At 34.7% G+C, this 15,244-nt stretch overlaps 1 protein-coding gene across 8 annotated transcripts in view; it reads right to left on the reverse strand.

Annotated features, from left to right (window-relative positions):
* Positions 1-15,244, reverse strand: part of MEF2C (myocyte enhancer factor 2C) — a 188,627-nt gene that overhangs the window by 56,981 nt on the left and 116,402 nt on the right. For 5 of the 8 annotated variants that reach the window (XM_039326065.1, XM_039326021.1, XM_039326028.1 and 2 more), the window contains one exon: positions 659-802. In XM_039326065.1, the coding sequence (XP_039181999.1) occupies positions 659-802 (144 nt within the window). Of the gene's footprint in view, positions 1-459; positions 598-658; positions 803-15,244 lie in introns of all 8 variants that reach the window. The other 3 variants (XM_039326076.1, XM_039326056.1, XM_039326082.1) reach the window with 2 other exon arrangements.

Raw genomic sequence — 15,244 nt, forward strand, 5'->3', positions numbered from 1 at the left:
AATAGCAGGACTCACTATCTTGAATATAGTACATTAAGAGATTCTTCATTTTATACTGTTGCTTTTTCTTCCTTCAGACCCACAAAAAACTGTGAGAATATCAGTTTCTCTCCAGCATGTTTTACCGATGTTCTCTAAATACACTTGGGGTAGCTTGGTGTGGTAAACCAGAATTCTGTAAATTTACTATACATAACGTCCATTTTCAAAAACTTCCTTCTTTAGGTTTTGTCACACACATGTCATGAAGGAACTTTCCATACTTCAAGAGTGGAAAAAAAAAAGAAAAAAAAAGATAATTGGGTCCTATTTCCTTTCTCCATTTTGGTTTTAATGGGTGCTGTCAAAATATGTCCCTCACCAAATATGCCTTTTTGGAAGAAACCAGAACTGAAAGGGTTACTGGGTGTGTTACTGCAGTGGTTATCAGCAGACAGCCATCTAACCTTTGGTACTTACAGGAATTTTATGGCTCTTGATCATATTATCAAACTCTTCATTAATTTTTTTATATTTTTCTTCAGTGCGTGGAGTGAGGGCATAAGAGGAATCTGGATCAGGGCTTTCACAGCCTTTGTTTTCTTTCTTGTTCAATGCCTGCCAGGTTCAGAGAAATATCAGAAAGTAAAAAAAATGAAAGGGAATTCAGAGTACTTACACATAATCTTTGTCTGCTGATCATTAGATCAATATCTTCATTTATTTTCCTGTACTTGTCCTCAGACTCAGGGCTGTGACCTACTGAATCATCTGCATCGGGATCTGGACTGTCACAGCCATTAAGTCCTTTCTTTCTCAATGTCTGAAATACATAATTTGGAAAGTTGAAGCCTTGACAGAGGCTGCAAGAGCGATTTAGGGCCTTTACCACAGTATAGACTGGTTGAAAGCTGTCACATTGTACATTAGGGAGAGACAGTAAATTGAGATGTTTAGGTCAGTAAATGGCAGCTTTTGTTACCAAAGAGAGCTCTTCTGAAACTAGAATTAGTAAATGAAGAGAGCATGACTTCTAATAAAATATCTGTATTACCATCACGGCTTTTCTCTGGAATGGAAACATCAATAGCTTAAATATTTCAGAGTTCACCTTTTAAACACACACAGGGTAATGAATTCAATCAAAAAAAGAACTGCTAGTAGTTCACAGTGAATGGATTGACAGTACAGTATCAAGCCCGTGATTGTTCTTATATTAATCTTCAGATCAATCTGTGCTGATACTGATCTGTAAACAGCACTAAAGTAAGCAGTTAAAGTGATAATGGTCATGCAGTTGTCAAGATACTGTGACTCTTACATGTAATATCACAACCTGAAAAATCGTGTTTTTTAAAAACATTTTTATCAGTTTCTATAAAGTAATACTTATAATCAGTTATCTATAGTAGCATGATCTTCAAGATTAATAAAATGCTTTGATCAAGATTTTTCCCTCGACACACAAACTTACAAAAACCAGAAGAGAAAATGAAATAACTATTTATAAATCACTTTGGAGCAAAGAATCAGGTTAAAATTACAATTTTTCCTTGCTATCATCTTACTAGAGGTTTTATCAGGATTTTGAGACAAGTCTTGTTGTACATCAAGTTCTGAATTTTGGATTTGACATTTGGAAATTAATACATTTTTAGCATCTTGTAGTATTTAATTTTTTTTAAAAAAGTCAACTTTTTTTTTAATATTATAGAGAAAATACCAATCAAAGGACGTGTTCCATTCAGCTTTCTAGGGTGCCAACAGTCTCCACAAATAAGTCAGAGATTTGAAATATAAAGAGGAACAAATGCTTTTTTTTTTTTTTGCAGTGCATCTCAGATATCTTTCTCTGTCATTGAAGGCCAGCCAGGTCTTATGCTCCTTGCTCCCATTAGGAAGATTTATGTCTTGAGTAACACAAGGAGACAGGAATTTGTGCAGTATATTCCCAATCCAACCTTATTGTGAGTGTAACATTGCCACTCTTATTTGGCAGTGCACAAAGTTCAATAAAAATGCTTGGTGGCATTTCTAAATGTCAGCTCTTACTCATTCTCATTTTAAAAATTAGGGAATTTGTGATGTAATGATTAAAACATAATATATGCATATAACTTTTCATTTTTAAAATCCATAGTTGAAAATCTATTGATAGGTTGAGAAAATTGAATAACTTTAAGGATGCTGAGATTTATTGAGTGGGAACAAGATGCTGAGAAGATGGAAAAAGAACAGGTGATGCTAAGGGTAATTCCCAAAGGACCCCCAAATAAAGCCTATGAAATGGCAATGGCAGAAAATGAATGTATGATAGAAACAATTGTTGGGCATGACAATAACATTTATATGAGTTTGACACCTACAGGATAAAAGGTACTCACCCACTTATTGGGGAAGACTATTGAACTTTTAAAAGTAGATCTTGATATAATAACAGGGCCAGAAAAAAACTACAAGGAAGTCTGGTCACTGATGTGACTAAAGGCACTTGTACTCCTTAGAACACCAGATGTAAAAGGAGTTTCTAATTTCACAAGGACACATGCAACTGGAACATGGAATGTGAGAAGCATATACCAAGTAAAACATGAAATTGTCTAAGTATGGACTAAGGAACCATGATAGATTGTAGGGTGGAGTTTGCCGGAATGGAAAAGATGTATTTCAGACAATCCAGTTTCTATACCACTTAATTAAGTAAAATCCAAATGGCAAGAATGGTACATATATAATTCTTCTATAAATTTACTCAGGCTTCAGTGTCCTGAGGCTAGCAAGAGTTAAGTTTAGTCATCTAAGCATTCACCAACAGCCCAGGAACAGAGGAGAGGAAGGAGTGAATGAGTACACTTCAACTGATCTGAAAAACATGCAAGTTGAATTCTTGTTCCATGAGAGCTCAGCAATTCACAATCTGACATAAGGCTACATCACTAGGCATCCGCAATCTTATGTATTCTAGATATTCACACCTGTCAGCAACTCTGCACCTGTTGTCTACTCTGGCAAAGACCAAGTGATAGCAGCCAATCACAGCAACTCCTGCTACAACATGGCCATACATGGCTTTTCTCAATCGTGTTTCTGTGTACTAAGGCTGCTAATCTCTGTGGATTTCAGCAGTCTGCTTTTTGTTCTTGTAATGGTGTCACAGTTTTCAGTTCTTCACTGAGTTAAGTGTTTAAGAATGACACATGCTGTTTCTTATACAAATTTCCTTCCCACAATAGCGCACATATGCAAATGGATTTTAAACTTGTTTACACACGTCCAGATTACCTCCTCAGTGTCATTTTTAAAAATGTATTTGTTCTCATTTGAAGAAGAAAATCCTTTTGCTTTATAACAACTCTTCAATTGAACTTTCTGTAGGTGGGCACTGTGGGCAAAGACTTATAGTAATATGATCATTCTAAAAATTAAAATAAAACAAAGATGTATTGATGTATTGATCCAATATTTTAAGAGTGGATCCAAATATTTTCTTCAGGATGAGTAAGGCTTCTCCATTCAGATGTCAGTTTACACATACCTCATTATTTGAGTGAAGTTAAATTCAAATGTGTTCAGTTTTTGCCACCTTTATATATATATATATATATGTGTGTGTGTGTGTGTCTGTTTGTGTGTGTGTGTGTGTATGTGTATGTATGTATGTGTGTGTGTGTATGTATGTGTGCATATATATATATATATATATATATATATATATATATATATATATATATACACATACATATACATATACACACTGTATATATATATACGGAAGTAGGCTATGGAATGAATCTATCATGTAGCACAAGTGCCTATGCTAAAAGTCTTTTTTCCTTTATCCACTCTGTTGGATCCAGCCTTTTATATTTTCTTTATAAGAACAATATCATCAAGCAAAAATTAATTTCTTCTAGGTTTTATTATTTGATCAGATTATTCCCTGATATTAGTAAAACGATTTCATCAAAGCAGTTATCTAATACTTTCTCCACCACCTATTTCATGCTCATCTGAAGATCTTTTATTTAAAAAAACCCCAAATAAAATATATCAGATATTATTAGCGTTTACTTATTTAATATTAGTAACATTCAAATAAAAGCACAAACAACCTAACATGAATTTGTATCCGGTGATATGAAAGTTGCATTTTCAATGACTAACACATGATTTCTCATAGATACATGCTCAAGACCTTAGATAGAAACAAATAGCTTCATTTCTCACTTCTGAAGTTATACAAGCCCCTAAGTGACTTAGCATCTCCATCTCAATCTTTGATGGAGAAGGCAAGATCATATAGGATAAAATATCAGGAGAGGAAACTGGAGGACATCTGGAGAGCTGACAAAGCTGAATTTAAGATTTAGGAGGCATACACCGCATGACTGCCTGATACGAATCTCCTGCATCAACTTTCCATTTTTTTCAACTATGCCACCACCGTTCTGTGTTAATATTCTTTCCTTCAAAGCTCAGCTAAATTCCTGCTCTCCATTTATCAGCCTGTGGAAATCCTCATTGGAATAAGACTGATGTTCTGTTTGTCGGGGTCGCTGTTACAAATAAGCTACTCTGGTTCCCAAAGCTAAGGATTAATACTGGTCAAAGCAGCAATTAATAATTTTCATTTGCCAGCTAATTTGGCTTATTTATTACAATGTAATCTAAGCAATAAATGAAAAACACTGAAAACAAAAGTTGAACTTTTTTTTTAATTTTAAAAATATGCTTGCCATACCATGAAAAGAAAATGTATACATTGGGACTAGCTACTGTGGGAAAGAGAAGACTGCCAGGGACAAATGAAGCTCAAAACCCGAAGGCCTTTTAGTCCAGCATTTGTTTCCATTGTGTACAAATGGGAAATAAATCATTACATCATTTCCAGTGGTGTTACTCTAATCAGAATATTTATTTCAGTTATGCATGGTTTACAAGCTGAAAACAGCTGACTTTTTTCCAAAGACAATGTAACATTTTTGTACATATATATCTACTTGGTGACAGATTCATATATAATATCCTGACTTTAAAGACATTTTCTAAGAAACTATTCCATGTGCTATATACAGGGAAAATTAGATTGCCCAGTGAAGGCCAGACTATATCTGAGGAGACCACTATTAAGGTGTCCTTTCCATTCATATATAAAGTCCTTGGAAAGGACAGACTTTGCTGAATTCTTCCTTTGTCCCATGCTCAATCTCCTAGAACTTGCTTGCTCCAGACATTGTCTTAAGTAAAACAGACTACAGTAAAGGCAGATTCAATGCTCCTCCTCAGCCTTGTGTTTTAAATGAGAAGGTAGCAGATATGTGAACTTAAAAAAAAGGTGCATCTGTCCCTTCTTACCTGCTTTGGCTCTGACTACAGAGCCAATGTCGCTCCAAGCTGAATATGCCAGAATGATACACATGTTTGCAAACGCATAGATACCCCCTCTACATTTTATGTGTTTAGAAAAGAAACAACAGAAGTATACAAACCCTTGAAAAATGTTAGCTTTACAAATAAAGACCTTAGTATTTAGTATTAATTTTGTTTACTAGTTTTATGTCATTCAGATGTAAAAATATTAATTAAAGTGCTTTAAAATTAAAAAGAAAGAAACTGACAAATTATACTATATGGCCGAATCTAACATATCCTGCCATGTTTTGGAGCTTTTTTGTTCTCTTAAAGTAGCCATCCCTAGGGTGGAAACATTAAAATGATCCTTTGCCAGTAACTATTTTTAGGGCAGGAAATGATGTCTGATGCAGCCACCAGAAACTGAATGATAGAATATAATTACTAGAGGCCAACTTTTCGCCCTAAACTTTAGAACCAGCACAGGCGTTCTTGTATAATAGGCTTAGAAACTGTAAGTAACCAATCTTTTGGTTTTGCATTTCATCTAAAAGGCTATACTTTCAGAGGTGGCACAAAAGCAGAGGCTTTGCAATGATGACTCAACTAAAAACACACCACCAACATGCTAGCAATCCCATATTTGGCAATACTTACCAAAGACACTTAATAAGTCCTCCCCCAACAACTGGGAACTAAATAATAGGATACTTTTTTTCTTTAAGTATTTACAGATTATATTTCAGCATTACTTTCAAAGGATACTGTGGTTTCCCTTTCTCAATGCCTGGAAGTTATAGGGGCATGGATGGGGAACAACAAGGGCTCAACTGAAACCTGGCAAGATGGAGTGGCTGTGGTGTAAAGATCCTCAGGAACCAATTGTTTATCAGCATTAATTCTGGATGGGGTTGCACTACCCCAAACAAACAACAAGTTGGAATTTCTTCCGGATTTACAACTCCTGTTCAAAAAGCAGGTGGCAGTAATGGCTAGAAGGGCCTTTGTACAACTTCATGTTGTGTGCTAATTGCGCTCTGTCCTGGATTGTGAGTCCTGCGCTCAGTCACTCATGCCCTAGTTATCTCTTGCTTGGATTACTGCAACAAGCTCTACATGGGACTACTCTTCAAGAGTATTGAGAAGTTACAGCTGGTTCAGAATGCAACAGCATGCACAGTTCTGGGCCCCCCTAGGTTGACACATATAATACCACACGTGTGTGAGATGCATTGGTTACCAGTTTGCTTCCAGGTCCAACTGAAGATGTCGGTTAGCTTTAAAGCCCTGTGTGGCATGGTCCAGGGTATCTGAGGAACCATCTCACCCCAGTGGGACTAGCCTGCCCAATTCGTGTCAATAGAAGACGGATGCTACTGTTTCTGTCTGCTAAGGAGTTCCAGTGGATGGGATCAAAGAGAAGAGCCTTTTCCTCTGTAGCCTTATCCCTGTGGAACATTTTGCCACTAGAGGTGAGAACTGCTCCCATCTTTTTGACCTTCTGCAAGGACATTAAAACTTGGTATTGCTGGTTGGCTTAGGGACCTAAGGGGGGCACTCATCACTGGAGGTGGTTGATGAGGTAAAACCTCATCCCCATGCCATCTATGTTTAGTCCTGATTTTTCACAAAGTTTTAAATTTTTTAATTTACATAGTTCTAATATTTTAATTATTTTTTATTTATCTTTTATAATCTGTAAGCCACCAGAGCTGCCTTATAGGGGAGATGCATAAAAATTTAATAATACATACATACATTAAAACATAACATAAAACATACATACATTAAAAAAACTCAAATGAAAGCTAAATAAGAGCTGAAAATTATCAGCCAGACTCTCTTTAGTGACATCATTATATCACAGTCATCCTATTTAGTGCTCTTGGAGTAGAGGCAGATAAAGGAGCCCCCTCCCCCAGCTCCTCAACTTGCCTGCTTCTGCTTTAAACTTTCTCCAAAATTATAAATGGCATACAAGTAATAGATTAAACTTTCTCCAAAATTATAAATTTTATAGATTAAGAAACATAACATGTTTTGGATGTGTATTCTTTGAAAATGATTCATAAGTGTTGATTCAAAGTTCGCACGTACAGTTTCTTTCCTGCTATTGGTTAAAGTAGACAAGCCAGAAAAAAAATATGAAACTGCTTTAAGGACTGAACTCAATGTGATGCTGAGAACAAACTGTGGAAGTCTCGAGAAAGACAAGCTGTAGAGAAGTGTTATGCCTGCAAAAGGTTGAAAGATTTGTTCTGGGATGCACCAGAGTTGCTAATATTTGCAAGTATGAAATCTATATTAAGAAGTCCCATCACAATTAGTTGTTTACTATGTCATAAGTAATGTATATATTCTGAGAGTAAACTTATCTAAACATTCCAAATAAGTGCTGGTAATTTTGTTACAATGATATATCTAATGAGGGCTATATGCTTATTAAAAAAATCTATTCACAATGTATATTGACTTCCCTATAAGTCCAAGGAAGGGGAAAAACTCAGAATCCAAATGACCCAAATGTAACCATAAGATTTCTGAATTATTTTCAAAATCACCAAAACAAAAAGAGGAACTGGAACACACCAAATACATGCTGTGTCTTAACACATTCTGTTACTATATTGCCAGAGTTCAGACTCAACTCAAACCCAGAGCCACATGTTTTGAGATGGGCAGTATATAGACATGACAAATAAATAAACTCTATGGTTACATGCAAGTCTTGAAAACTTTGAATATGGTCCTCAAAGATATAAATTGTTATAAGAAAAAGAGAATATTATTAAATTCATGACAAAACTATTTATATTAACGCTATTAATTTTAATTAAGGACACACACACATATATATCACTGTACATTTTACTCATCATATACTAACTTTTTAAAATGTGGTTCTTAAACAAAACAAGTGGATATTACTGTTATATTGTTTTACACACATACACACAAACAGCTTTTCCCAAAGTCCTACCATTTTTCAGAGGTTTATGGTAGTTTTATTTATCAGAATGGTATATTCAGTTCCTTTAGAGTCTAACACAAGAGGGAGATGGATGTTACATTATTACATGTGCCCATATTTTGGGTTTTATATGATTTTCAACCCTTCTCTTTTTACCCAGAGTATATCCTGTGTGGTATTTTCAGTTATAGTGACCACTTGCCTCCTGGTGGTCAATGTAATTGTAGTGGTTAGAAGAAAGCCTTTTATACTCTAATTGTGGCAAAGTTGTGCAACTCTTTAATAGATCAACACCATCCGTCCTGTGGTAGCAATTAGATTTTCTGTAGCTGTTTCTCTATGTGTACATATATGTCCATATACAGTACAGCTACATTTTTGTCTCTAAGCTGATTTGGATTTGTGAAGCTGGATTCTTTTGAAAGTAGAAAAAAAGCATCTAAAGAGTTAAAGCCAAGATTGAATAACAACAACGGGGGGGGGGGGGGGGGAAGAAAAAGCAGTCACTGCTATGGGCACAAAAGAAAAGGGAGCAGTTTTCTGGCCAAAGTAATATAGATTGGGTGTATCCCAATTTATATGGTGCTGCTCATACAGATCAAGGCTTCAGGGTACAATGCTATCAGATTTAACACATTCCATCACAAGGAAAAAAATTCAGCAATAACTTCTTATAACAATGTCCTGTCACATTTTAAGAATAATGAAGACTCTAATTCTAATTCCAATAGGATATCTACCAATGTTCCAATTTGTATAAATATAGGTTTTCTGAGAAAATATATAGTTAAAAAAATAAGTGAAAATGATTTGGAAGACTTTGTTGTCAGATACACATTTCTGTTGTGAAACATAAATATGCACTTAAAATCTGTTATATATTATATCTTGGTTATGAAAAAGATAAGAGTATGGATTCTGAATTGTTCCCTGTGTCTTTTAAAATAGAAGTGGCAATTTCCACCAACTTCTACTCCATTTTCACTCTCCTTTCTGTATTTTATAGGGCTGTACAAAGCCATTGAAAGAGGTACTTTGCAAAAATCGCAGGCCATTTATTTTATCAATCAAATTTATATAGCTGCACATCTCACCAAAAGCAGCTCTGGGTGGCACATAACACAGATAAAACCACATATAAAAAAATATAAACATCACTTTAAAAAGTAAAAACAGAAATAAGAACTCCAGACAATGAGAGGATAACAATAGCCACCTCAGCAACAGAGCCATGTAAGTGTCTCAAAGACAAGTACTTCATTAATGCTCTAGCAGATTGCGAAGTATCTCTCTAAAAGCCTTTAAATCAGGGGTGTCTTTAACACTTGTGGACTTCAGCTCCCAGAATTCCATGGTAGGTTGGCTAGAAGTTGCAGGCCACATGTCTTAAATTGTCAAGGTTGAACACCTCTATCTTCAAATAATCCTAATGTTTCATTTCCAAATTGTCCCCAATCTATGAGAGATTTTTAGAAGCAGAGGCAAAAAGGGAAAATAATAATTCCATCCTATGCATGAACACAATAATTATGTTCACCAAAGACAAACTAGCCAATGTCTTGAGCAAATTATATATGTTACAGCACTGCTGGTTATCAAACCCTATAGGAATAGGGTTTCCATACCCCCTGCTGTCTCTCACAGCTTTGATAAGCAACTGGTAAGAGACATTAACAGGATTTTGGCCAATTACACTATTGTGGGATAGCTGTGAAACAGTCAAGAATCAGGTTAATTGTCTTGTATTTGCAGTTATAAAAAAGAAGAGCAGCAAGAGAAAAATGAACTGAATTAACTGAGAATAAAGGAAAATGAAGTGACTCCAAGCTGCTTAAAGGAGATGGAAAACAATCCATTTGAAATAAGTATGATATAAAGCTGTTTACTTATGATGCAACATGTTCAAATTAACATGGAGTAATTAATTTCACAATGTGCTGTAACTGCATGTAAGGTCTTAAAACTAGAAGCCTTTAATAGTCCTATTTATACTGGATTTGATATACTAAATTGAGTTCATAAAGGTATTCATGGTTCAGTACACCATGTTTAATAGGTAGCCTCTGCCAATGTCATGTACTCATAGATACATTCCTTGATGTTACCAATCTCCTAGCATCATCTTTAGTTTTACAGTGGCTCTTACTCTCAAATCTCAGAGGAACAGTAATAATAGACAGATGCAACTCAGAATCATCTTTAGAAATGTGCCAGCATCATTAAACAAAGGTCAGCTGAGGCAGGCTTTCTGTTGTTTTGTTGCTCTAAAGACAATGAGTCTCTAAAACATACATAATTGTTTATTCCCTCACTTTTCATTGTTCCTTTATTGACTTAGACAGTAACAGTAATGCTTGAAATCTAATATAGTCATGATTCAATATAATTGTGTGAAAAATTGGTGCGGTACATATGGTCATCCAGTTTATTCTGCAGAATCAGTGGTTAACCAATTGGTTAGCCAGTACATGTGAGGGACACATCCAAACAGACTCAACATCTAATACTTTTTAAGCCTAAATTTGGACTTTTATTTTAAGGATGTATAGGAAGGTTCAGACTGCAGACTCACTCTGATTCTTAAGTTGTATCATGTACTTAAAATCTGTATACAATTTGTAACAGCTATTTCAGGAATTTACCAATGGACAAATAAAGTAAACAAATTGCACAGAGAACTCACTATAGCTCACCTAAATGTGACTTCCCATCATAATAGAATATGCTCGCAAACCCCTAAAGCGCATAATTTGAACAAATAGCTATGTAATTTAGGCACTTATTAAGCACAGGAATTTAAAACTCCTTTACTACCAATGGCAGGAAAAGGGCTAGATAACTGTCTCTGCTGTATACTACTGTGCAGAACAGTTAAGAAGATTCTTAGTGGTTCAAATCTGATAGAAGTCTTTTTGTTTCAAAGTAAACATTCCCAGTTTCTTTAAAGTTTTTTCATAGGATTTGGTTGTATAGGTCTTTGACCACTTTTATTTACTATTTATTTATATCCTTCCTTTTCATCTTTTCCAGTTTATCTGACTTTTTAAAATGTGGTGACCATTATTGGATACAGTACTAAAGGTGGAGTCTGACAACGCAGAATAGAGTGGAAAAAATTCTCACTGTGATTAAGATACTTTAGTTAAATTTAATTTAGCTTGTTTGCAACCACAACACTTTGCTGACTAATTGTCAGTTTGTAACAAACTAATACTTCCATTTTCTCCTACGCATACAGTATCACATATCTGAGGCACTATAATCCATTAGACTTGCACATCTGTTTCCTGACCTAAACAGTATAATTGACTCTCCAATTGTCATAAGGAACCAACTTGTCCAAAATGATTTTGCCCATTCTTTGTGATCACTGAGAGAAGGTCTGCCATATTGTGGAACAGGCTGGCTCTAGAGATATACAAATTTTCTCACTCCTGACCCTAGTGAAGGAGGATGGCCATCTTACTGTTCTTGATTAATTTGTATGTTTCCTATATTTTGACACTGCTTAGCAGTCTCTGTACCAGTCAAGTTGTTCAGTTGAGGCGCAACAAAATATATAATATCAGAGAAACAAAAATTCATCTGCTTGTATGTTCTCCCTGCCTGCCATTTGAACTCAAATTCCACTGATAACTTTCTAAATCACTTTCCCATTTGCTTCTAGTCTCAGGGCAGTTAACAAGCAATGCCCACATTTTCATCTTCTTTGAAATAGTGTTTGGGAGATTTATAAGGGGAAAGATTTCAGTTTCAGATTATGTGTACTTGGATAGGAAAATAAGCTTTGACAGGTTCATTTGCTTTTTTTCTGGCAACTTCAGTAGAAAGAGTTTGAGGTTATACAGTGGTGTCTCAATGGTAAGAGCAACAGCATTGGGCACAATGATTCTAATTTGCTTAGAGAGAAAGGGAAGATCAAACTATATGCTATATAACATAGATATATCACAGGCATAATTTAAATGTAGCAGTAAAGAGATCAACAATGAAATCAAGATATTTAATTCTTCTTATCTCCTCATCACTATTTTTCTAATGAAAAATATACATTATAGGAGACAAAAATGCTATATTTCCTACTGAAATGGATAAACTAGGTGAATGGCAGTGTTAACTTATAAAATGGCAGAAGGAATTATTGTTGTTTGCATATTTAACAACTTCATCGTCTTCACATTAAAATTTTCAATTCAGCAGAAATGTCTAAAGAGATTTTGAATCTACATGTAAAATCAGAAATGGCCCCACACTATCTTGGACTTAGCTTGTGTAATTCTGCTTTAAAAATACTAAACTATATTATAGTAAGTTTTCATATTCATATTTCTGTTCCAAATTCCAACTTAAGCAAGCTCTGGGCAGGTACATTCTCAGCTAGTTTTATTTGGATTATTAGTTCAGGAAGTTGCAACTTCAGTCAACAACTGTCAAATCTTGTTATCTGCAGGGGGCTTGACACTTCAAGACGCTTGCTAATGAAGAAAATTAGGTGAAACTGTTTATACTTAACAATATTTGCACTATAAATGGAGACATCTGGAAATAAGGACATAGGGAAATTCTTTTTAATCTGTCATAAATACCAGAAATCACTTTTTTATACACAACTGAGGAAGAATTTCATTTAGCTTCAAGCTTGCACATTGTACTATGTTCAAGACTAATTTACTTTTTGTTACAATCTTCCATAACTGCAATTAGAATATGAATAATTTTCCTTATTTTTAGAGAGATAATCAACTTTATTAAGTTTGTTAAGTTTCAGAGTTTAAGATAGAGTCAATTTATTTTAACATATGATAAAAAGTTTCCAAGATAAAATATACTCTATTAGTCTTAGGAGTGTTTAAGTGTTTAAGACAGTAACAGCAAATATCATTTTCATCTTACTATCTTTAGCAACTTCTTAAATCATCCCTTTTCATCATTGTTCCTATACTTGATGCTGAAAAAGAAAAGTTGATACTAGAAAAATACAAAAAATTCTAAATTGCACAATTACTTTTAATGTTAGGGTAACCCACCATCATTACCTTTATAGCTCTAAAGTTCTCTTGCCTTTTCCTACTTCCCAGTACAAACACATAGTATGCATTGCTCATACATTTTTGTCATTCACTTATCCTCAGCCTTTCTCTGTATTTTATAGTCAACTAGCTAGTTCAGTGGAATTAGCCATGGAAAACTTCAGTCCAGTGGCCATTTGGAGTTCATTAGCTCTCCGTGCCCATGGAGGTTATGGTGAGCTCCTTCCGGAAACCATGCTATCTTTTTTCATTTATTCCACACAGCAGAAAATAGGAAGGAAGCATCATTTTTCCTTCTCATGAAAGAAGGAAGGCCAAATGTAGGGCAATAAGGATCACAGGGTTAATTCCATCCTTGGTCTGATTCATTTCCTTCTTTATTTCTTCTCACACCCTTTGTTCTCATACTTGGTTAACTGCCTTCCTTAGCCTTCTGCATACTCTATGCTTTATTCTTCTGACAACCTTGGCTCATTTCCCATGGAGCTCTTCTTAATCTTTATGATAATACTACTTAGCTTCTACTGTATGACAGTTTTATTCAATAAACTAACTCTTTTCTTTCAAGCGAAATTTAAATTTTGAAGCGACTAAGTGCAAATAATACATGAATGGCAAAAAATGAACGTATGTACCCCATAGAAAGTTTATTTCAGATGGAAAAATGGACACAGCAATTTTAAGATGTGCAAATGCTAGTAAAAAGCTGGTAGAAAGTATGTGGTCTGTGGCATAGAAGAGGTGTTTATTAAAATAGGCAAAAATGTTGTGTATAAGAATGTTTCTGTCTGCTTTGCTATACAGGAAGAGTTAGATAGGTTAGGAGAAGCATCAAAGTAATTTAAATGTGAAATAAGTTATATTTAAAATACATGCAGTAAAACAAGACAACATAAAGAATAAAAAGGTGCTGAATGAATGTGAATTAAAAACAAAACTGAGTGACTAATATGTTGAACTGATTTGCTCATGAAACAAAGCATGAGAATCAAATTCCAATACAAATATATGAAGGAAAAATAAATCAGTTGATATTGTGGTAATTATATCGAAATGATGAGATCCTGGTAAAGAGATGAGAAGTTTAAAGAACAAAGTGTAGTCCATAGGCATGATAGAAGCGAGAATGATTTACAAGGTAGAAACTTATGAAGAAGCACAGAAAACAATGTTGGTATGGATTTATTTTAGCTATGCTTCCTTATTGCATGCTTTTAATTTCTATAGCTTACCATTTCTTACTCTTTTTCTACATAATACTGCAAAGCTTGAAAGGGCAAGCCATAATGGGTATGTATATACACATGTGAATTTGCTTCTAATGTTGAATATGAAAAAAAAATCATTTTGGTTTGCTAATCTAATAAAACTCCAACAAGTGGGGGACATGATAGCAGTGTTCCAATATCTCAGGGGCTGCCACAAAGAAGAGGGAGTCAAGCTATTTTCCAAAGCGCCTGAAGGACAAGAAGCAACACATGGAAACTAATAAGGAGAGAAGCAACCTAGAACTTCCTGACAGTTAGAACAATTAACCAATGGAACAACCTGCCCCCAGAAGCGGTGAATGCTCCAACACTGGATGTTTTTAAGAAGAGACTGGACAGCCATTTGTCTGAAATGGTATAGGGTTCCTGCCTGAGCAGGGGTTGGACTAGATGACCTCCAAGATCCCTTCCAAATTATTATTATTATTAAATATTTATTGAATATTTAAACTATTAAATAATTTGTAAGTAATTATAACAAACAACTGTTTTTGTAAACACAATTCGCTATTGGTGATATGATTATTAAGTAGTTAGGTTAACCAACAAAACTTGAGATTTTACATATCTATATATTTGGCAATTTTCACTAACTTTATTTTGACCATTAGGAAAACCCTGTCATTTACATTTACAGATTTCTG

The sequence above is a fragment of the Crotalus tigris genome, unplaced genomic scaffold (assembly GCF_016545835.1).
Source record: "Crotalus tigris isolate CLP2741 ecotype Arizona unplaced genomic scaffold, ASM1654583v1 scf7180000017613.987060, whole genome shotgun sequence".
NCBI classification, from domain to species: domain Eukaryota; kingdom Metazoa; phylum Chordata; class Lepidosauria; order Squamata; family Viperidae; genus Crotalus; species Crotalus tigris.